At 53.1% G+C, this 22,801-nt stretch overlaps 1 protein-coding gene across 3 annotated transcripts in view; it reads left to right on the plus strand.

Moving 5' to 3' along the window:
* The first annotated feature begins 410 nt into the window (after positions 1-410).
* Positions 411-22,801, plus strand: part of NECTIN1 (nectin cell adhesion molecule 1) — a 153,856-nt gene continuing 131,465 nt past the window's right edge. For all 3 annotated transcript variants that reach the window (XM_084612076.1, XM_084612078.1, XM_084612077.1), the window contains exon 1: positions 411-1,303. In XM_084612076.1, the coding sequence (XP_084468202.1) occupies positions 1,222-1,303 (82 nt within the window). In that variant the 5' untranslated portion in view covers positions 411-1,221. The remainder of the gene's footprint in view (positions 1,304-22,801) is intronic.

Below are 22,801 nucleotides of genomic sequence, written 5' to 3' on the forward strand. Positions count from 1 at the left end.
GTAACAGCCGTGTTAGTCTGTATTCACAAAAAGAAAAGGAGGACTTGTGGCACCTTAGAGACTAACCAATTTATCTGAGCATGAGCTTTGGTGAGCTACAGCTCACTTCAAGGGCTAATGCTGCTTTAGCAGGATCAGGCCCAGACTGGCTGAATTCTGGGTTGGGACGGGATCATGTTAAATCTGCCTTCCCCGGCGGGCGCAGCCACTCGAAGTAGGTGCTAATTTTTAGGGGGGATAGGGGGGATCCCTAAAAAAGCGAGCCACAGCCCGGTCTGCGCGTGGGGGTCGGCTTGCAGGCCACGGCTGGTCGGCTGCTGCCCGCGCCTCCCCGTGGAAAGGGTTAAGGCTGAGCCCTCCTCCTGCTTTACATGAGCTGACATCACAGCGGAGGAGCGGGGTTACGGATCCGGAGCCACGCCAGTGTGTGTCTGCGCGTTCCATTGTTACAGATCAGAGACCAGAAGGGAGGGACCCGCTTTTCCCGTGCTGATGCTCCAAGGAGACTCCAGTTCTTTCCCCCAGTCGCAGCAAAATCTCGGTGCCAAAGAGTCGCCCCGGCCGCCGCCAGCCCGCTCGCTCTCGGTGCCCGGGGAGTGCCTCCCCCTTGCTCCTGGAGGAGAGAAGCAAAGACATGGAGCTTTGCAACTTGCACCAAGCTGGGACCATCTGATCGCAGCAACGTGGACTGGAAATTAACAAGCCCTTTCCCCTCTTTGCACAGCCCGGCCGGGCGGCGGGGGGAAGAGATCCAGCCTCCTGCGTGGTTGCCTTGGGATTTGTTCCCCGGTGAAGGGCTCCGACCTGCCCCCAGGGTCCGGAGGGGGAGGCGGAGAAGGGGAGCATGACTTGTCCTCCGCCTGGTTTCAGGGATCGGCGGTGCTAAGGGAGAGAGCTCTGCCCCTGCGGACGTGGTCGCCGGAGGACGAAGGAGAGCTCCCCACTGGGGGGAAAAAAGCCGGGTCCGGGCTCCCTCTTGGAGCAATTTTTGCAACCCCAGAAGGGAGGCTGTCCGCGACAATCGGTGGATTTTTAAGGGGCCCCTGCACAGCCTGCCCCGCCAGATTTGCTTGGTGTGCCCGATATTTATTGCCCCTGCCTGGGTCGTGTTTGTATTTTCCTTTGCCATTTTTTTTTGGAAGGGGGGTGGGGTGCAAGCCCAAGCCAGCAGCTCGCCTGAACCTCCGCGTCGCGCCCGGTCCCTTTGAGTAAGAAACTCTGATGGCTCCGCACCGGCGGTCGAGTCGCCCTGGGTGCTGGTGGACTACTGGAGTTTGCTTGTTGGTGGCTTCCCTCTTACCAGGTGAGCGACTGGGATCGGCGGCTGCCCAGCCCTGCCCTCCCCAGGGCCCGGCTCCCTGGCTGCAAGGATGGGGCGGGGGGATTGGTGGGGCTGGGGGGCGAAGGGAAGTTGGAGGTGAATAAGGTGAGGGGGTGGGGGGTGAGAACCCGGCTTCTTTTCTGCCTAGCTTTGCAGCAGACGTGAAGGCATCTGGGGGAGGGGGGGCTGGGGTGCCGCATGGGCTGGGGGGGGGGGGCTGGCTGAACGGGCCGAGATCTTCTTTGCCTGTAAACCAGCAACCGGATGATTAGTTTTGGCGGCAGCCGGGCTCCGGAGTCCCGGGCGCTGGGGCGGTTTGTGCGTGTTGGCGGTGGCAGCGTCGGGCGCTGCCAGGCTGCCCAGAAAAGGGCTGGGGGAGGCGCACAGATGTTTTGGGGTGCGCGTGTCCCGTCCCCCCCTTCCCCCAGCTGCACGGGTCACGGTGCCGATCCGCTCTCGGGGCCTGATTCGGATCCCGGTGCCCGCTGTGTCAAGCCAGAGCGACTCCGCTGAAGACTCGCCCTGCCGTGTACCCGCTGGTGCGAGTGGGAGGAGAACGGAGCCGTGGGCAGCCGTTTGCCAGGCGTGGCTCGGCTCTGCCCCCTTCTCCCCCGGCCTCGGCTGTAGGGCAATTCATAGGCTAACCCACTTTTCAAATTGCCCTGGCTGGGCTGGCTCTGTTTCTCCTGGCGCCTGCTGCAGCACCGAGCGGGTTAACGTAAATCCGGGGTCCTGCAAAGAAAACAAAAGGTGGCTGTCGGCTTAGCACTCAGATGTGGGGCCGAGGGGCAGGGACAGTCCGGGGGCATTGTGCTGGAAAATGCGTTTGGGAGGCGACTCCAACAGATTCCCCCTTTCAGGGCTTAACTCCTTCTGCCCAAGCCTGTGAGTGCAGTAGCCAGCGCCCCAGTGCCTGGGGCAGGGGGGCGGGCTGCAGAGGGAGGGAGCCTTACAGCTGGGCAGGCGGGAGGAGCTGGATCAGAGGTGGGCGTTTTAAAAGGGGGGAAAGGCAGAGGGCTGGATCAGCAGCTGGCTGCAAGTACCCCGGGACCTGTCGCCACTGGGGAGCATCAGGGATGGGCAAACCCGGAGCCTGGCCGGCTCAAGGGATGTGGGAGAGGGTGAAGGCCTGGTGCTGAAAGTCAGGAGTCCAGAGAGGATCTGCCAAGGGTGGGGAGTCCAGGAGAAAGGGAAGCCAGAGCTGGATGTGTCCCTGCCTGGGAGGAAAAGGAGGTGGTTGTGCATTGCAGAGTAATAATGTGATGGGTGAAAACAGCCCCGGCCTCTTATACAGGTCACTTTCTCCAGCCAGGTGGATTGGCTGTTTTAAAAGCTGCTCTGAGCTGTGGCTTCTTGCAGGAAACAAGCTCAAACTTTGCAGGAAATCATTTGCCATGGATGCCCTTGGAGATTTTCCATTCGGGGCATTGGCTAGGTCACGCTCCCCACACACAGCCAAGAGGTACTGGAGATGGAATGAGTCTGCAGGAGCAGAGGGATGAGTGGTTTGCTTTTGCAGCCACTGTGATTAATAATTTATCCCTCATATCACCACTGAAGCATAGGAATTGCCTTAGCAAAACACAGTTGCTCTGTCTATTCATTGCTTCAGTTCCTGTCCTGCCACTCCTATGCTAGAAGAGATTAGTGCTCCATCTAATCGGTATCCTGCTTCCTGCTATACTTAAGGGTCCATTGGAAGTCCCATCTCCTGCCAGATCGCAATAGATCAGTGCTCTGTCTACTCTTCTATCCCTCCTCCAGCTCTCCTGGAGCTTACCAATGGCCTATCTTGTCTGGTAGCCTTGCTCTGATTTGCAGAGAAACGTACAGTCAACTCCGCAACGCTTTGGTGATATATTCCTTCCTGACCCCTGTTGGTGACCGCTTTGTGCCCTGAAGCATGGGTGGTTGATATTTTCAGCTCTGGTAGCGGGTAGGAGTCCCAGCCAGAGATCAGGGCTCAAGTGTGCTAGATGCTGTACAAAAACAGAACAAAAAGATGGTCCCTGAGCCCCAAAGAGCTTATGAATCTTACTAAACAGCTCACCTCAGCAACATCCGTTCACAGTGAGTTCTGCAAGGGAGTGAGATGTTACATTTAAAAGCTGGAAAGCGCGTGCATGTAGCTATCCATATATAGCCACTGAGACCCAGAGAGGCAGAGGTGTCAGGGAAAAGGCAGGGAGAGGTGGAGAACACAGAATGAAGCTCTTTTTCACTCTGCTGGTCAAAAATAAAAATAAAAAAAAAATCCCCTACTTTGCTGAAGGGAATGGTATGGGACCCAGGAAGGATGCAATTAAATCAGGAGGCAATTTTAATCTTCTCCCTGCATTCCTCTGCTTCTGTCAGACCTTTAATGTTCATCTGTTCAATGCAGATTTTTTTTGTTCCTCTCCTGTGTGCGTTTCCCGCCCCTTCCCTCTCTTCTTATAATGTTAGTTTTGTCTTATAAGGAGATAAAAGTTCCTTGCCATAAAAAGGTATAAGAAGTCCCCTATAAAAATCTGTTTCACAAATTGTCTTTAATGCAATCTGCTCAGTCGCCCATAACGGATTCAATTCCGGGCTCCTGCAGTCTACCATGCAAATCTCCTTTCCTGTCCGTGTGGAGCCATTACCAGGTATCATGTCAGGCTGCAGTGTAGAGCTTCAAAGATGTAAATGGGAATCGGCCGATTCAAAACCACAGGGAGCTGGACAAGAAAGACCCTAACCAGCTGATTTTCAGAGGCTGGGAACACTTGTGGTTAAATTTATGTTTAAGAAGTACTAATGCGCTATCTGTTTATCTGCCATGGAAATTGGTGCCTTTCGAGGCACAGCTGGTCTTGTGGTTGATATGGGTGACTTGGCGCCAGAAGATCTGGTTTCTATTCCCAGTACTGCTGCAGACTTCCTGTGGGAACGTGGGCAATTGCCTTCTCTTAAGTTGGGACAGTAATACTTCTTGAGTTCACAGTGGGGCCTGTGTAGCTTGGTTTGTAAGGTGCTTTGAGATCCACAGATGGGAGGTGCTATAGACATGCTTGATGGCAATTTGCAATTTCAAAGTACTTTGATGATCACTGGCTAAGTCACACCCAAGTTATAGTGGCCTGGAGGCCCTAGGTCAGATGTGAGACTTCACTGCAATTTAAGGGGAAATTTCCTTTCCAAGGAGATTGCACAGCCTTCAGGAGAATCTGTCATCAGACCATTCACAATGCCCAAGCTGCATATCTTTGTTAGATGCCAAAGGGGACTGGTCCATAGTATGGTCGAAGAGCAGCAAGAATATCATGAAGCATCTGCTAAAAGGCTGACGTTTGCAAACATTGAATTCATTGGTTGGATCCGGGTCAGATTTTTTTCTTCTGTGCACTCCTGCAGCATGACAACAATTGGATCAGACTACAGTATTTTGGGAAGTGAGTGTGTGTGTTTTGTGGCTGTTTTCTCATTAAATATTGCTAGTGCACTGGAACTTACCGACCGAGTTTTGGCCTGGAGTGAATTTATGGGCGTGTGTCAGCATGGGTTGGGTGTTCCAGCTGGAATTGGAGCCAACCCAGCTGACCCGAGTTCAACTTGCCCAGCTACTCTGCGGTTACTGCATGGTGGGAACCACTTTTGACGACTGGTTAGAGCAGGGGGGACCAGGGAGCAGGACTCCAGGGTTTTACTTCCAAACTCTGTCTCTGAGTCTGCGTGACTGTAGGGTGAGCCTCTTTGCTTTCTTTTGCCTCAGTTTCCCTGATCTGGATAATGGGGTTATAATATTCACCAGCCTCACAGGGGTATTAAAATTAATTGGAAACCATTGGCAAACACCATGGGGGCTGCAAAGCAGGATTAGGAAGAGAGGGGAATTACCAAGGGCATGACGGGATGCTCATCTCAGAACAATGCAAGGGGCATCGCTAACTAGTGGTTAATAGTGTAAGTGGGCATTGGCAGGGTCCAGCAGCCTTTTTCCTCATGGCTGGCTCTCCCTCAGGCTTGATTGTTCCCACTGGCACCAGCCTAGTTTCCAGGGAAGCACTGGGTAGCTGAGAACGATCCTTTGGGCACCTCTCGCTCCTGAGTCGAGTCACAGCAGCTATATAGTGATGTGTGCAGAATGGAGCAGAGGGAGAGATGGCCCTCTGGGACACAGAGCAGTAGGAGGAAGGCTGTCCATGGAGCTTTGCAGAGTCCTCAGATGGACGCAGAAGGCCCCTTGACTTTCTTAAGCAAATGGCTGCCATGCACGCTTCCATCTTGCTAAGTTGTTGCCCTTCGGTCAGAGCAGCTCTTCTTTGATTGTGTTGGGCCAAGAAGATTTCTGGCGTTAGCTGCCCCTGCCGTGGCTCTCTCTTCTGCTGTCCTGTGGTGGGAGCCCCCGCATGGGCTTGTCCTGAGTCCCCGCCCTCCACTGGGAATTCCTTTGGCCCTGATCAGGAGAGGATGTTCGGGAGAGATTCCTTAAAGGGTCCCAACTCCCTGGGGTGATGATATTTGGGCCAGTGCGATGCTCAGATGAGCCAAAGCCGGGAATGAAAGCAGAAGAGGTGGCGGTGGGAATCCTGCAAATACCCACCAATAGCTATCCCGGGCTCATATCCCAAAGTACTTTTAACCAGCCCTGCAGCGGGGACCCCGTGGGAGTGGGTGCGCACACAGACGAGTGTCTGTGCGTGTATGTGTGTTTTCATGCTTGTGCGTATGCACATATGTACGTCTATGCAAGTGTGCATACAGCTATATGTGTGTGTGTGCACTTGCACGCCCTGTGGGTGTGGGTGTGTTTGTACAGGGCGTGTGCACTGACATGTCCATATGTCTTTCTGCACAGGCCAGTTGGGTTTGTTGGTATGAAGGGCACAGATGAAATACAGGGAGGGGCAGATGGTTCCTAATCAAATAATGCCGTGAGAACTGTTCTCTTATTCAAATGCGTCAGTTTAGCTCTAGCCAGCTTCCCGGCTCATTGGTGGCTTGGTGCCGGGAGCTAGAAGAGGCGGCGTGCAGTTTGCATCGTCTCCCCCTGTCCCCTTTTAATGTCAGCTGAGAAACAGGTTTTACTTGGTCACAGAACCACAAATTCAGTCCCTGCTCTCCCAGGGTCTCTCCGGCTGCAGTGAAAGCTCTGTAGCCCAAATTACCTTTTCAAGTGAAAACCCATCAAATTGATAACTATATCCCCCACTCCTTGAGCTGCGTTTAAGCCCAGACCCCTCTCCTGATGTCCCGCTAAGATGCCCATTGACCTGTCCTGGCAAAGGTTTTAGTCTGGGTTAGGATGGGCCCTGCTCACTTTCACATTGCTGCTGGGATGAAGGGAACCCCTCAGCTCTGGAGCAGAAAAGAAACTCCAGCCTTAGGTACCGTAGAGGGAGCAGTGAGGCCCTTCAGTCAGCAGGTGAGAGCGCACAGGGGCTAATCAGACCTCCCTCTGGCCTTCCCCTGCCTCCCCAGTGGGTGAGTGACTCTTCCTGTGTTTTAAGGGCCCGGCTTCCAACCCTTGCAGCCACTAAATGCGCGCTTGTCGCAGACACAAACTGCGTGTGAAGCCAGGAGCGGTGCTTCCACATGCCGAGCCCTGTGGGTACGTACCCTGGCACTGCCCATTTTACGTGCACCGGTCTGCGTTATGGGCGCATGTGCCTGGATCTGGGGCTGCACTGCAGGGGACCGGGGGGTGGGGGGGTGGAGCGCGGCAGTTTAACCCCTATATTTTCTTCACAATTGCTTTTCTCTTCCTCTTCATCTCAGGGGCTGGGACAGCCCGTTGGCACAGACTGGTCCCAGAGGGGTTGCAGCAACTGCTCAGCTCTGCTTTTAAGCAGAGAGCAGTGAGTGACTCGGAGGGTAGGACAGGGGTGTCAACCATCTTTATCTTCTCCCCTCTTTCCCGATGCTCTGCCCTGGCACGGCTGAAGCTCCCTGCTCTCTCTGCACCAAGAGGCAGTGGGCTTTGGAACAGGGGCTCAGCCTCTGCTGTGAATGGGTTGCTTGACACCAGATGAGGATCTGGCTCACAGTTTCCTACCCTTCCAGATCCCACTGGAAGGGGAAATGTCTGTACCAGGGACACCTCTCCCTTACAAGACGTCAATTCTGATGCTGGCGCTCAGTGAGGTATATATTTCCCTCCCTCCAGACAATATTTGCGGGGACACTTATTATCAGCTAGATCCAGGCAGAGTGCAGACAAGCCTCATCCCACCTCAAGTGCACCCCAATTCTACACTCCAGCAGGGCTTGACATTCTACTCCTGGGCTCTCCAACTTCGGTCTACCACCCCGACCTATGGTGCCCACTGAGATTCCATCCTCCCCTTCCTTCCACATGCTTGATGCTCCAGGACACAGCTTCAGCAAGGGAGCAGGGGCAATGGTCTTTCTACACCTTGTGCGCTAGGCTCTGCCTCGCTCTCCCGCTCTCCTCCAGACCCTCCCGTTGCTCCTACCCTACACCCTGTGGCTTAGAGTCAGTCCCAGTCTAGGTTGTTTTCAGTGGCTCTTTGAATTCTCGTCAGCCATACGGGTGGGTGGGAGAGATCTAGGGGAGGAGCAATCCACCTGGCAACATTGCCCGCTGAGATAAAGGACCTGGGTCATTTTAAGAAGTAATTCCTGCTCTTGCCATGCCCACGTTGCTTTCCTCCCTCTGATTGGGGCATACACTGCAGGGGAGTCTGCTGCAGCGCAGGAGAGGAAATGGCTGGTGACCCCACTCTGCTGTGCTGGGATGTTGCACAAGGAGCTTGAATCACATCATTGCTTTGAAGCAGCAGCGTGTGCCATATAAGCCACCTATCTAGGCAACAGAGGCAACAGTAAGCCTCTGTGTATTGAGGATTGGCTGCATCTCTTCCTCTTTCTCCACCCTTTCTTCCCAGCCCCTCTTTACCTGGGCTTAAGCATGTTATCACAGTTCTCTTTCCTGGCAAGCCAAACCTTTCTTTCTTTCTTTCTTTCTTTCTTTCTTTCTTTCTTTCTTTCTTTCTTTCTTTCTTTCTTTCTTTCTTTCTTTCTTTCTTTCTTTCTTTCTTTCTTTCTTTCTTTCTTTCTTTCTTTCTTTCTTCCCAGGAGCTCAGCCACTCACCCTCTCACCCATTTGTTAAACACAGGGAGTTGCTCCATGGAGATGGAACTTTTGGGTCCCCTCCCATGGTTGTTAGCTCAGGTGGATGTGGCTTTCTGTAGTTCAGTATGTCTGGTGCATATTTGACCCTCCGGGCCTAGGGAATCTATTGTTCCCCAGTGAGGGCTCCGTTGTCCTTTTCTTTTAGAGCAGGCTGATTGGAGACACATCCTGGAGTGACAGACAGGTCCAGGGATCCTGCAGGTTGTGGCTAGCGTCCAGCGTTTCTTCTCTGGTAACAGGCGACAGCAGTTCCAGATACAATGGGATGTCTGTTTGGGAGGCGAAGGGGCTGGAACCGAGCGCCATGTGGCCACCCAAATGCATAAACAGCCTTGTTTTCTAATCGAGGCTGAAAACGCAGAGTGCAGATCTCAGCCGCTGAGGGGGGCAAAAGAGAATCTGTGGCTGTGTTGGGCAGATTCAGGCTGGGGCTCCGGTTACTGTCTCAATATTCTGTGTATCAGCTTTGAACCCCTCAGCTTTCCCCATAGGGATGAGACACTTCTTGAGTCTGGCTCGGCAGTATCTCTGGGTTCAACCTTAATATTCTTTGCAAAATCCACTGGTGAGACCCCATGTGGTTGGTGCTCTCTGGCCTAGATGCCGTGATGATGTGCCATCTATTCACATACCATCCGTTACAAGTCGATGTGGCTCAGGGCATGAGATGCACTAGCCAGAACATCAGTCGGGGGACTCAATGCAGGGCTATAGGGTAGAAGAGACTAATTAGAGGCTGTGGGACTTACGGGTCTAAGCAGAGGCTGACTAGCCCAGGGTATCAGGCATAGAATGTAGGATCCCAGAGATAAGGCGCAGGTTATAGTAGACACATAGGTGAGGGACAGAGGACAGACCCGGGGGTGATGAGCCGCAAGATAGGGAGCACTGGCCCATCTCCGCAGGGCACGGAGAACAAAGGGATACAGGGTAGAGAGTAAAGAAAGGCTATAGAAGGGCACAAGGAATAGTAAGGGGCCAGCAAGCCCTGGGTACAGGGTAAGGGCATGGGGAATGCGGCTATAAGGTTCCGGGTACATAGCAGGGGGAAGAGGCTGGGCATTTTTAACCCTCTCCCCAGCTGTTCTGTGAACAAACATAGGCTTCCCATCTCCAGAGCAGTAAGTCCAGCACCTTTCACCAGCACTGAGCTCCCTGCGAGATAAACAGTGTCAGTGAGGAAAGAAACAAGGGGAGGAATGATCCTAGCTCTGTCCTTGAGCAACAAAAAACAAACCACCCGGCTGCTCCCAGGGCCTGGGACGGGTGAGTTATCGGCTCATTGCGGAGTCATAACTGACCACCAAACCCAAACCTACTGTGTACAAACAGCAACAACAGAGCCATCTCCTGCCCTGAAATTTCACTTCACCCTCCATCGGGGCTAGGCACTAAAGATCAGGTTGTTATTCAGGCACTCCAGAGTAAGAATGGCCCCAGGTCTCAGCAGGCTCTCAGGTAGATGCACAGGGTGGATTTTCTGATGTACAAGGGGTGCCAGCCACAGAGGAAGAGTAAGGAATGTATCACAGTCGTGCTTAGAGGCCCTAGCCAAGTTCAGTGCTAGGTGCTGTACATACACAAAATGAAAAGGGCATCCCCACAGAGCGTATGGCCTAAGGATGCGTTCTCCATACCTCACTTCCCCAGTCTGTATGGCCTTATCCAGGAGAACAGGAGCTCAGCCATTTGACAGGTGAAGATGCTGGGTGGTGCAGCTGGTCTGGAAGAGGATTTAGTCCACTGGCCATTTAACTGCAATGGAAACAACCGAACAAGCTGTTCATTGTCAGGCCAGCGCCCTCTTCTCTGCAGCCACCACAGCAGGATGGGGGCAGGGGAGCTGGTTTGCAGGAGGCAGTGGATGAGATGGAGAAGCTAGGACTTGCCCGCTTGTGGTAAAGATCCCATGACACTTTGCATAGCAGCCTTGGCATACTTGCCAAATGCTAACTCATATCAACTACCACAATCTCTCCTGCAGTGTCCATGGGATACAAGATCCTTCATCACTTCCTCTCCCACAGTGTTTGGTAGCATTGCTGGGGGCTGTTAATCAGCAGATGTGCTCCACCCCAGAGCTGGATGAATTTGAGCTGTGGTTGGAATGATCTTCTCCCTGCCTCACGGGCTCTGTTAAAGTTGACTAATTCATGATTGTAAAGGGCTTGAGATCCTGGGGCAAAAGGCATTAAAGAAGGAGCAAAACCTTCGACAAATCCAAACCCCAGAGATCTCTGATGGTTAGTGACATGGCTCCCAAGGCAGGAGCAGGGTTCCATGTGGCATAGGGAAGAAAGCACATACTTCCCTATGGGAGCCATTCAAAAAGCCCCAGGCTTTACCCTTTGGGATATTGCTGGGGGAAAGGGAGTCTTTGTGGGTGTCTGAGAAAGACAGTGCACAGACATATCAGCATGCATGTTTCTAAATACCACTTTTGTCTCCCTGTTTGCACATGTGCAGACATGTCTGGGCCTGCTGCAGGTATCATAGAATCATAGAATACCAGGGTTGGAAGGGACCTCAGGAGGTCATCTAGTCCGACCCCCTGCTCAAAGCAGGACCAATCCCCAATTTTTGCCCCAGATCCCAAATGGCCCCCTCAAGGATTGAACTCACAACCCTGGGTTTAGCAGGCCAATGCTCAAACCACTTGTTCAGGCATGTACACCCATGTTTCCCATGTGCTTGGCTCTGACTTCTTGCATGCATCTGTGCTGGTCCCCATAATTGCGTGCATCTCCGTGTTTGCGTGGGTGCACTGCTGCTCATCTCTGCAGCCAGTGCTGTTCACATATGTCTATCTGCATATGCGAAGCCTAAGGTTTTGCTCATCTCCATGGTCATCACGCCTTTGCTATGTGCTATTAGAGCTTGTGACATCTGCAGCAGCCCTCTTCCCTCCCACGCCAGCTGCCATGCTCCAGCTGCAGGCAGGGACGTAACAAAACCATGGCCTTTCGGACAGAGGCAATGTAGTCTTTTTAGCAAGCACTGACTAAGGCAGCTTCTGAGCATCTTCTGCTTACTGAGAACGGGAGAGAGAGAGAGAGGGAGACTGCAAAATCCCTGAGTGTGAATTTCCTAGCGATGATTTTACTGTCCACTGGTAATTAAGCAGAGCTTGCCCAACATGTGTAACTTGCACTTGACTCCAGAGATGTGAATTAAAGGCACAGGGAAGGCTTATCAGCATCTCCTTCTGGAGGGAGGGATCACAGACACTCTGATTGTTAGACATATTGTTTGGGGGGTGGATCGGTGCTGCAATGTCTGACGAGTTCCTTCGATTCACAGTGGATGAGACACCGCAGTGGTGAGCATGGGAGGGAGGCAATGGGATCACACATCATCCCACTTGCAAAGGGGGTGGGTGTGGGGGTGTGTGGTTCGTGGTTCATGAGGCTGGAGGGGAAATTAGAAATGGGACCAAGGTCAGGAGGAGAAAAATCTTTGGGATCTCTGGGGAGAACAGTGCTCTGGTCATGTCTGGCTTATCTCTCTCATGATGGGTTGCACATTATACATGGGAGAAGCCTCTAGAAGTCCTTGGCCTGTCTGGTGAGACAGCCAAAAAGGGTGCTGAGCCTGGTGCTACATGTATGTTCCTCTGTCTGCTGGGAGCTGGGCTGAGACCCACCTCTTCATTATACTCAGTGTGGTCTAGTGAATAGAGCTCCCAACTAGCAGCTCCGAGACCTGGCTTCCATTCTTGGCTCTACCGCTGATTGTGGGCAACTTAATTCTGCTCTGTTTTGCCTCCCACCTTTGTCTGTCTTGCCTATTTTGATTGTAAGCCTCTCAGGGCAGAGACTGTCACGCACTACGGATATGTACAGCACCTAGCGCAATGGGCCTCAGTTTCATTTGGGCGTTCAGTGCATAGAACTACTAAAAACAATGGTAATATGTAGGCTAGCCACCCACAGTCAGATGTTAACAACTTGCATTTGCTACTGACCCAGACTGGAGTTGAATCAGCGATCTCAGTGAAAGTTCCCTAAACCTGGCCTGACAAGGTCCCCATTTTCTCACTCCATTCCAGACGGAGGTTGGTAGGAGTGGATTTCATGAGTATAACATTTCCAGACATCTAACTGTAGAAGCTGAAATATCTTTCTTTCTTTCTTTCTTTCTTTCTTTCTTTCTTTCTTTCTTTCTTTCTTTCTTTCTTTCTTTCTTTCTCACTCAGCACAGCAGGAATGTACGATTTTTAAATACAATTTTTGCCTGTGGTATAAACACTGAAATGTGCTTTTCCTTCCCTTCTTTCCTGGAGTTTAAAAATATGGCTAGCCCAGGGAGGTGCATCTTTCAGTGCAATTTATAATAGTTGCTTTCAAGTGATGTGGAAAATAAGCTTCCCTCTGCATCCTCCAGCCTGGCACCATCCACGGATTTATTCCCTTTATTTGTGGGAGCCTAGGAATAATTAGAAGCTGCATCTTGGTCTAAGCAGTCCAATTATTTAAGCTTTGTTTATGACCAGTCTCCGGAGAGCTGAGTGGTCCAGGGCTGCTGATCCTTCACTTGTCTTGGAAACTCAGGCCTGCGTAACTGCCATTTGGTAACAATCAGCAAATCCTGGGCTCTGTGTCTATCACCTGCCAGGTATCACCCAACCAACGTAAATTGGCTGAGCCTCCTGGAGTCAGTGTTTCAGGACAGGAGATGGAAAAGAACAGGCTGCTGCTTGTGGGCAGGGAGGAAGGAGAATGCTGGAAAGGAGCTCATTAGTCAGCTTAGTGGGGAGCTCGCTGGGGTCGTTTACTCTGTGTTTGTACAGCACCTAGCACAATGGGGCTCTGACCTAATTGAGGCTTGTAGGTGCTATTGTGACATTAATAGTAATAGCGCCATGCATGGGGAAAGCAGCTTCAATGCAGACATGCTCAGAGCTCAGCCTCCTCCCTGACCCGCTGCAGCCCCTGCTCTTCAAGTCCTTGCCTTCCCCCGCCCCAACACTGTCACTGCACCCCAGCTCCACTCTGCAGCATCATTTGCTGGGCCAGCCCTGGGATCCCACCCAGCTTTGTTGCTATAACTCAGTGCCGCACTTTGGAATGTCCTACTGTTCCCAGGGAGGGCAACATGCCACTCTGCCAGTGTACAATACTTGATTCCTACCTGCAGCTCGCCCTGCTATCGAACTCTGGACTCCTGCACAGCTCTGCCACTGCTCCTCAAGCCTGACCCACACTCCTCCCTGCCATGCCAGTCCTAGATTCCTCCGTGACCAACTCTGTTGATGCTCGTCAAGCCTGACCCACAGGCCGCCCCTGCTACGCCAGTCCTAGATTATCCATGCCCAGCTCTGATGGTGCTTGTCAGTTCTGATCACATTCTCAACTACAGTTCCAGTCCTGGGCATACACACCCCGAAGCTCTGTCAATGCACCTCAGTCCTGACTTGCATCCCGCCCCGTAATGCCAATCTTCAGGACCTTTCCTGAGCAGAGACCATAGCTGTGCCTGGCAGCGGCACAATCTTGTGATACGGGCAATGTTCTACTGGCACAAAGTTAAGACCAACAAACTCATTTCACTTGTGAGATGGAGCCTGGGGCTTTGGAGGTGAAAGGCTGGTAAAGCTACATTCCCTGGCCCCATAAGGGAAGAAAAAGGAAGGCAAAATCAAATGCACAGCTACAAAATGAGGAATAACTGGGTAGGTGGGAGCACTGCTGAAAAGGAGCTGGAGGTTTGCAAGACGTGGGAGGTAATTGTCCCGCTCTGCTTGGCACTGGTGAGATCTCACCTGGAGTACTGTGTCCGATTCCAGGTGCTGCACTGGAGGAAAGATGTGGACAATTTGGAGAGAGTGCAGAGGAGAGCAACAAAAATGGTAAAAGGTTTAGAGAACCTGACTTACGAGGAAAGGTTAAAAAAACTGGGTGTGTTTGGAAAGAAGACAGAGCGGGGACCTGAGAACAGTCTATAAATATGTGAAGGGCTGCTAGAAAGAGAATGCTGATCAATTCTTCTCCATCTCCACTGAAGGTAGGACAAGAAGTAATGGGCTTAATTGGCAGCAAGGGAGATTTAGGTTAGATATTCGGGAACTGTTGTGCTCTGCAATGGGCTTCGAAGGGATGCCGTGGAACCCTGTCCTTGGAGGTTTTTAAGAACAGGTTGGACACACACCTGTCAGGGATGGTCTATGTTTACTTGGTCCTGCCTCAGTGCCAGAGGCTGGACTTGGTGACCTCTCAAGGTCCCTTCCAGCCCGACATTTGTGTGATTCTGTGATAAGGAAGGATCCATGCGCTCTGGAAGCCGCACAGTTGCCATAGCCTCTGTTCCCGTCACGCTCCGTGGTAAAGAGAGAGCAAGAGAGATTTGATTACATTATGACAAGCAACAGAGAGTTGGAGTGAGAGCTGCAGTCTGCCTGTTGTAATACCAATTAGCAGGGGCAGTGCAACCATAGCCTGACAGCTGCATTGATCCCATTTTTATATGGGAGATCCAATAATACCATACCCAGAGCTCCCTGGAGCGTGGGGCTGAGAACGCGGACAGTTGAGGAGCTGGAGAGCGGAAGAAGAGCTTGTTTATATCTGCAACCCTCAGAGAGGGATGCTGCCCTCATGTATGTAGAAGTCACCCTCCCGGTTCAGTTCCCGACCAGGGCATCCTGGTTGAGTTCTGTCCAAACGCCACCCCTGAACTTCGGTGGCATTTGGATCCAGGTCAGAGTTTGTGGCTCAGACCCATCTCCAGCTGTTACTGTAGACAGCCTTTTTTGTGGCTTATGTAAACCTAGTGTGTCAGGCCGCATTTCGTTTTCCAGTTAGTCTGTGTACAGGGCCCAAACCACAATTGCGTCCCATGTTCAGGGCCCAGAGGCCAAGGACAAAAGGGACCATGACGGGGAGAGCTTCCCCTCACACTTGGTGGCAGCCCCCCAGTGGAGGCATGCAGGCAAGGGACTCTATTGGGAGGTTGTTTGCACAGATGCTGTCTCAGCCGTACCCGCTCAGTGGCTAAGGAGAGGACTCCAATTTGTAGTTTGCTGTGCTATCGATCTGGGCCCTTTCCCCAGCACTAAATCCACTCTGGAAGTATGAAGCTAAATGCCTTATTTTTAAGTATATTTTTCGTGCTTTTGACATCCAGCTGCTGCCCTCCCTGCAAAATGATTGCCTGGCATCCTAAGCGCTCAATATATTTGCAGCGCCTTCTGCTCCACAACAGCTGGCATCATGCTTGAATCAACTTCTATTCAGAGTGGAAAGCTAGCCTTGTGGTTAAAGCAGTGCCTTCGGACGCAGGAGATTTGGGTTTAATCCCTGCTCTACTTGACTCCCTGTGTGAAATTGGACAAATTACTTACTCTGTCTATGCCTCATCTGGGAAGGGGTTGCTGATAAGAATCCTCCCCCTCCCTCTTCTTGTTATAAGCTTGTTGGGGCAGGAACTCTTGCAATGAGTTTGTATGGCACCTAGCACAAGAGGACCTTGATCTCAGTGGGTGCTAGTATAATACAAGTAGGAGGAAATTTGCAAAGCACAGAGACAGGTGTCTCTTTTTAGTACCACAAATAAGCTGCCAAAATAGTTTCTCTTTTGAGACCAGCAAAGATCAGCCAGCTCACTGCAGAGGGAATTCCCAGTTTAGTGCAGGAAGCTGTTTAGTGCAGGTACATTTGCAAATGTTCTCAAACAGAGCAAATATTTCTTTCTGGTCTAACTCTGCTGTCTTTGCTGGGGTTATGCCAGGGATGAACGTGGTCCATTATATTTCTCCTTTGTTTCATTGCAAAGGGTCTGTTGATTTTACACTCAGTTGCTTTGCAGCCAGCTCATTTATGGTTTAAAATAAATATTTGATGGGAATTTTTAGGGCTGGCGAAAAGTACCAGCCGTTTAGCCAAGGAACAGGCAGCAGCAGGGCCAGCTTCTGCTGCCCACTGACCCTCAACTGGAGAAACCACTTGTAGGGTTGAAGAGGGAGGTCATGTCCCAAGCCCCACTCAGTCCTGGGTCTCTCTGTTGAGAATACCAAGGCAGGAAGGATGGCCTTAGTGGTTAGGTTGCTAGCTGGAGACTTGGGTTCAAATTCCTCCTCTGCCACAGACTTCCTGTCAGACCTTGGGCAAGTCACTTAGCCTTTCCCAGCCTCAGTTGCCCATCTGTAAAATGGGGATAATAGCCCTGCCTGACCTCCCAGGAGGGTTCTGAGGGTAAATACATCAAATCTCGTGCGGTGCCCAGCTGGTAATGGGGGCCAGCTCGTTACATAAGGGGAGCAAGTAGCACTGTCGGCGCTTGTCTGAGAACCGTTATGTTCAATGCATATGCAGGCGCTTAGCTGGTAACAACTGTGGTCTCTGCTGCTGTAGGCTGGAATTGAGCTCACAGCCTGGTGGTGGGAGGAAGGGCTTGCCAGTGTAGAGCTCCCGGGTCTTTGCAGCCTTCCAGGAGAAGGGAGGGTATGCGGAAGCTGTGCTTTGCAAAGCTGGGGTTGGAGCTATTTGCTTTCTGCCAGAGGGCGTCGCAAATTATTGTCGGGATGCACGGAAAGGAGATTTGTGTCCTAGCTCCCTGGGAAGCTGGTATTAATACGCTGAGGCTCAGTATTGGAGAAAAGAAGATGCAGCTTTATTGAATGCATCCTGCCTGGCTGGAGGTCTTCACAGAACTGCCTGCGCTCCTTAAATGTCCTGCCTGAGCATGCTGGGTGTCTCCTGGGAAATCTGGGATGGGATTGTTCAGGAGCTGACTCCAAGCTGGTTCTTGTGAAACCCTGGTGTGGAGTAGGAGTGGAGGAGATTTAAGGTGCATTAAGAAAGGGACTTTTTTGAAGGGCCGTTTCCTTTGCGAACTGGTTTCACAGCATATTAGCCCCTGTCCTGGCCTTGCTGAGCTGTTCAGACCTTGCATTCTCCTCTCGTTTCAGCATTCCGTGGGATTAATAAAGACCTGCTGGAGAGTTTCTTATCTTCCAGCTGAATTATGTTTGCAATACAGGGAGCAGAGGCAGCTTTGATCTGGGAGGGGCGATGGAGGGGACAGTTAGCACAGACATAAAAGGAAAAGAGGAACATGAACGGGATAGTGAAGGAAGGAGGGAGGGGTTGGGTCAAACTGGGTTAATTTTCTGCATGGGAAGTCTGCACTGCTGCTGTCCAGGCTGTTCCTGTGGTCAGAGGGCGTCAGTCGCCAGGGCCGGTCCCTTTCCCCAAGAAGGGAAATTTGCACTGGGGTCACTCCATTGGTGAGTTATGGGGGAAAAGACGCTCGTGCCAGCCTGGCTGGGCACTAGCGCAGTGCATCTACGTTTGGAGCTTGCCCTACGTCCGTGCAAATTTCCCTCATCTAGACAAAGCCCAGGGGACACTAGGATGTAACTTTGTCTTCACAGGGAGCCAGAAGTAGAGTCAACGTTCATTAGCCGGGACGGTCTTGTGGTTAAGGCACTGCAGTGAGACGCAGGAACTCAGCTCTGCTACAAACCCATGCATGCCTTCGGGCCGGATGCTCCAGAGGAGTTAGGTTCCAAATGTCGATTGGTTTGAATAAACATTCGGAGCATTCAGCCCATCATCTCTCTGTCTCTCAGCTCCCCATGTGTAAAATGGCAGAGGCCTTTCCCCACCAGCGGAGGGGTGGTGAAGGCTACGGATTGGGACTCTGGAAGTCTGCTAACAACCTTGTGTTGCTTCGCCATGTACCAGTGAGGTGTGACAAGTGTGAACCTGCATCATTATGCGAGAGCTTTCCTATTGGTATTGATCTAAGTAGGATCAGGCCCTGTAGAAACACTTCCTAAAACAGCTGAGCATAGAGAGAGGCTGGAGAGGTTCAATCCTGCGTAGGTGAGGGAGGTGCAGGCATGGGGAGAGGGCAGTAGGGGAGGTGAGCAGGAGCAGCCCCATCTGGCAAGGGTTTGAATTGGGTTGGATCCGTTTTCCATGGCTCCCCTATTAAGCAGCTGCTCTGGTCGAGGAGGATGCAAGTTGTTAGTTGCTGCAGCCTGAGAGCATCTTGCTTCGTTGCTCTCCTGGCTTCCAGCAGCACGGAGGGAGTTTGGCGAAGCCTGTCTGAGCTGCCTGCAGCAGCCTGGGTCGGGGCGGTGGATGGGAGCAAGCGGAGGAAGGACACATCTGAGCCTGAATCCAACAGGAGTCAGCAGGCCTGTTCTGGACGGATCCTCGCCGGTAGGCTCCAAGGTCAGAGTCTCTCATTCACACAGGGGATGAAATGAATGAACTGTTCACTCCTCAGCCTCCACGCGCCCAGGTGCTGATAACAGAGCTGTCAGAGACCCCGACTGGAAGCCGAGCATAGTGGAAAATGACATGAGACAACCTCCTCCTAGCAAACAAATGAGGGGTGAGGGGGAGGCGGAACTGCTAATAATAACCCATAATCAAAAGCCAGAGGTGGCAATTCTTGGAAGGCTCCTCCTGGACTCCCATGGGGCAAACAACCCCTGTGGCAAGTGTCATTCATTGTACAGCTCCTGGTTTGCTCCTCCTGAACATGAAGGTCGTTGGCTCCAAGCTGGCTTTCAAATCCCCCTTGACGGGAGCCTGCAGGGAAGAGACGCCGGGACCTGCTTTTGCTGTTCACATGGGGCGTGAAATGGTCCCTTGAGGGCATAATATTTGTGTTCACTGGGCCAGAGATGAGGGAGCAGCTCCAGCGGAGGCGAAAGATGAGAAGATGGAGATGGGTCAAGTCCCATTAGCTCCCAGTCCCCATTCTTGCCGTTGGGCCCTATGGCATCCTGTGCAGTGCTTGCTCCCGATAAGGGTTAAATGCTCCCAGGACTTTGCAAGTGCAGCTGTGTGCTTGGTGCAGAGGAGGAGACTGGCTGTAGAGACTGGCTGCACTCTGGAGATGAGCTGGATGCTGTTGGATGGTGATGATGCAAGAGCCGCTCCAGGGTATGGCTACACTGCTATCAGGAGGTGCGTGTGCAGATATACCTGAGCTAGCTTTGAACTAACTAGATCAAGGCTAGCTTGAGTGAACTCAGCAGCGGAGCAGCAGCTGGATCAAAGCTACCTTGGTACATCTGTACATGCTGCAGCCTCGCTTCCTGACAGCAGTGTAGACGTGCCCCTGGAGTTGGCTCTGGAAAGAGATTGTTGCCCCAGTTGTTTTGGAGAAAATGGATCTGCATGTCCAAGGGATCCCCATTGTCCAGGGTTTGAAATTAAGGTAGATAATGAAAAATGAGCATTTTTTTTCTTTCTTTCCTGAAACAATGGCTTTGTGAGGCTCTATAATCAGGGTTGATCGTTTGCATTTATAGTATGGTGCTTTGCATTGCACAGGAGCCTGGGAGGCTTTATCAACTTTAGGAAACTTATTACGTGCTGTAAATATACATGAGCACCACTTTCGTCCACCCCTGAAATGCAGCCATTTCTGGAATGTAACAGCTGTTAACAGCCGCGCAGCCACTGTTTCAAATCCGATTAGGCCCGGATGTGAGGAAGAATCCCATGTCTGACTGACACTGCACTCTCTGAAGGAAATGTGGCAGGGCCTGCAATATCAGTCCCAGCCCTGAATACTTGCTGTGGTTTAAGTGAGTCTCAGAGAATTTTTGCTGCTGCTTCCCCTTCTCTTCTCTGATCCAAAACACTACACCGGGGCCCCCAATGGACAGGATTGCAGCTAATCCATGAGGAGATTAATGACCTGGTTTTCCTCCCCCCTCCGGCCCCCCGTCTGCTCTGATGAATCCGAGACAGGCGCCTGTGTCCCCTGCTGACAAGTGGTGATGGCTGCACTGCCGATGTGGGTCTCGAGGATTGCCTGTGGGCTGGGGCTGTCTGGTCCTCAGACCCACGGCATGAGGAAGACCCAGCTGCACTAGCATGCAGTCACCCCAGAAGCTGGAGGGAGTGAGCTTTGGTTCAGGGAGACATGAGAATTGTCTACACATTGAAGGAATTCTTGGCCTGCCCAACACACCTCACCCAGGGCTGCGCAGCTCCCTGCCAGATTAGGGAGATCAGATAAATTCAAGATACCCCCCTGGCATCCTTCCTGAGCCCTTATTCCCCAGGCAGAGTCCCCACTGGGTTAAGGAGATAGGGAAGTTCACAATAGGGTTGCCAAGCATCTGGTTTTCAGCCAGAACGCCTGGTCAAAAAGGGACCCTTCTGGTGGCTCCAGTCAGCACCGCTGACCGGGCAGTTAAAAGTCTGGTTGGCGGCGCAGCAGGGCTAAAGCAGGCTCCCTGCCTCCTCTGGCTCCACGTGGCTCCTGGAAGTGGCAGCATGTCCCTGCAGCCTCTAGGCGAAGGGGTGGCCAGGGAGGCTCCGCGTGCTGCCCCTGCCCCGAGCGCCGGCTCTGTAGCTCCCATTGGCTGGGATCCACAGCCAATGGGAGCTGTGTGGGTAGTGCCTGAGCCGCCTGGCTGTACCTCCGCCTAGGGGCCGCAGGGACATGCCGCTGCTTCCGGGAGCTTCCTGGGGTAAGCGCTGCCTGGAGTCTGCGTGCCGAACCCTCTCCTGCACCCCAGCCTCCGGCCTCAAGCCCCCTCCCACATCCAAACTCCCTCCCAGAGCCTGCATCCCGCTCCCCTGCCCACACCCCAGCTCCCTGTCCCAGCCCGGAGCTCCCTCCTGTACCCCAAACCCCTCATCCCCGACCCCACCCCACAGCCCGCATCCCCACTCAGAGCCCTCACCCCCTCCCTTATCCCAACCCTGTGCCCCAGCCCAGAGCCTCTGAACCCCTCGGCCCCACCCCCAGCCCCCTCCTGCACCCCACAGACCTCATCCCCAGCCCCACCCCAGAGCCTGCACCCCCAGCTGGAGCCCTCACCCCCTTCCACACCCTAACCCCTTGCCCCAGCCCTGTGAAAATGAGCCGGGGGGGGTGGAGCGAGGGAGGGATGAATGGAGTGACCAGGGGCGGAGCCTTGGAGAAGGGGCGGGGCCTCGGGGAAGGGCCAGGGGTGTTCGTTTTCTGCAGTCAGAAAGTTGGCAATCCGAGCTGAAAACCTCCATTCCTCTGAACAGCCAAGGCCTGGTCCATTTGGCGTCCCTGCTCCCAGGGATGCATTGAAGGCCCCACAGCTGTGGGGTGGGCTCCATGGGTATCAATGGGAGTGTAACCACCTGTGGGGCGGGGAAGAGGGGCTCTGCCCATGTCTGTGTGTGTGTGTGATGTCAGTGTGTATACAAGTGCGTCTGTCTCTCTGGGTGTCTGTGTTGCCGCCCATGGCTGTGTGTCTGTGTGCACACGGAGGTGGCTCTGGGTGTGTGAGCCTGTGTGTCCAGGAGCGTCTCCGCGTCTGTGTGGGCCCCTTTCCAGTCAGCTCATGCGTCTGTCTCTCCCCCCTGTTTTTGTGCCCTCCTCGCCGTCAGACCCTTTGGGCCTTCCCCAGAGCCCCGGGGTCACGCTACATCTATTGAGTCTCCTCCTTCGCTGCTGGCCCTGCTGGGGTGACGCTGCAGGCCTGGAGCTCGGCTGGGCGTGGGGCGATGGCCGGGACGGGTTGTCTCTCCAGCCAGCGCCGCCCCGCTCCCCTCCTCCCTCTTTAACTGGAATTTGGCTCATCGAGACCATCTGTTCCTTTTCGCCCCGTTGTCATGGCGATGGAGTGGCTTGAGACAGAGGTTTAGCGAGTGGTGGCCTGGGGAATGCTGGGAAAAGAAAAATACACCACCAAAGGTCTCCTCCTTCCCTGGGCGGAAAGGCATGGGAGAGGGAGGGATCCTGTGTGGGGTGGGACCTTCCCGCCCTGTCTCATTCCGCCCTGCCCAGCCTTGCTTCTGCCCTTCCCCTCCTGCCTCTCCCGCTCTCTGGCTCTGTCTCCTGTTGGTTTCATTCTCTCGCTCACACCCACCTACCCTCCGCTGGGTTACAGCTTGGAAACCCTGACCTGCGCTCAGAGTGCAATGGGGTGCAGCGGGGATTCACCCCCTGCTCCCCACGGACCAGTCCCAGCACTGAGGCGGGTGGGGGTAGTGCTGGAAGGCATGGCTACAATACTTCTTTTATGGAGGTGTCGCTAGCAACAACCTCGTCCCCACCCACCTGCACCCGCTCTGAGCACCAACTCCGGCCGTGCTAAAGCTCCCCCACGTCTTGCCTGACGGGGTCATGAGGAGCAGGATTCTGGGTGTCCCCCCAGCTAGGTTCCCAAGGGGTGGGGGTTGTGACTTGTACCCACTGCCCTGTCCTGTGGTCCTGTACATACAGACGGAGTATGGACTGAAATCCCCACCCTCTTGCCCGCAGCAGAGAGCCCAGACAGCACAAGAGAAACTGGAGCAATCTCAGTGACCTGCCGGTGCATAACCTAAAGCAGAATTCAGGCCAGTTTGTTTGTTCTTCTCTCTGTTTGTTTTTATTTAAAGAGTCACTTGTCAGGCAAATCTAGGCCC

The sequence above is a fragment of the Lepidochelys olivacea genome, assembly GCF_965140295.1.
Source record: "Lepidochelys olivacea isolate rLepOli2 genome assembly, chromosome: 22".
Lineage (NCBI taxonomy): Eukaryota > Metazoa > Chordata > Testudines > Cheloniidae > Lepidochelys > Lepidochelys olivacea.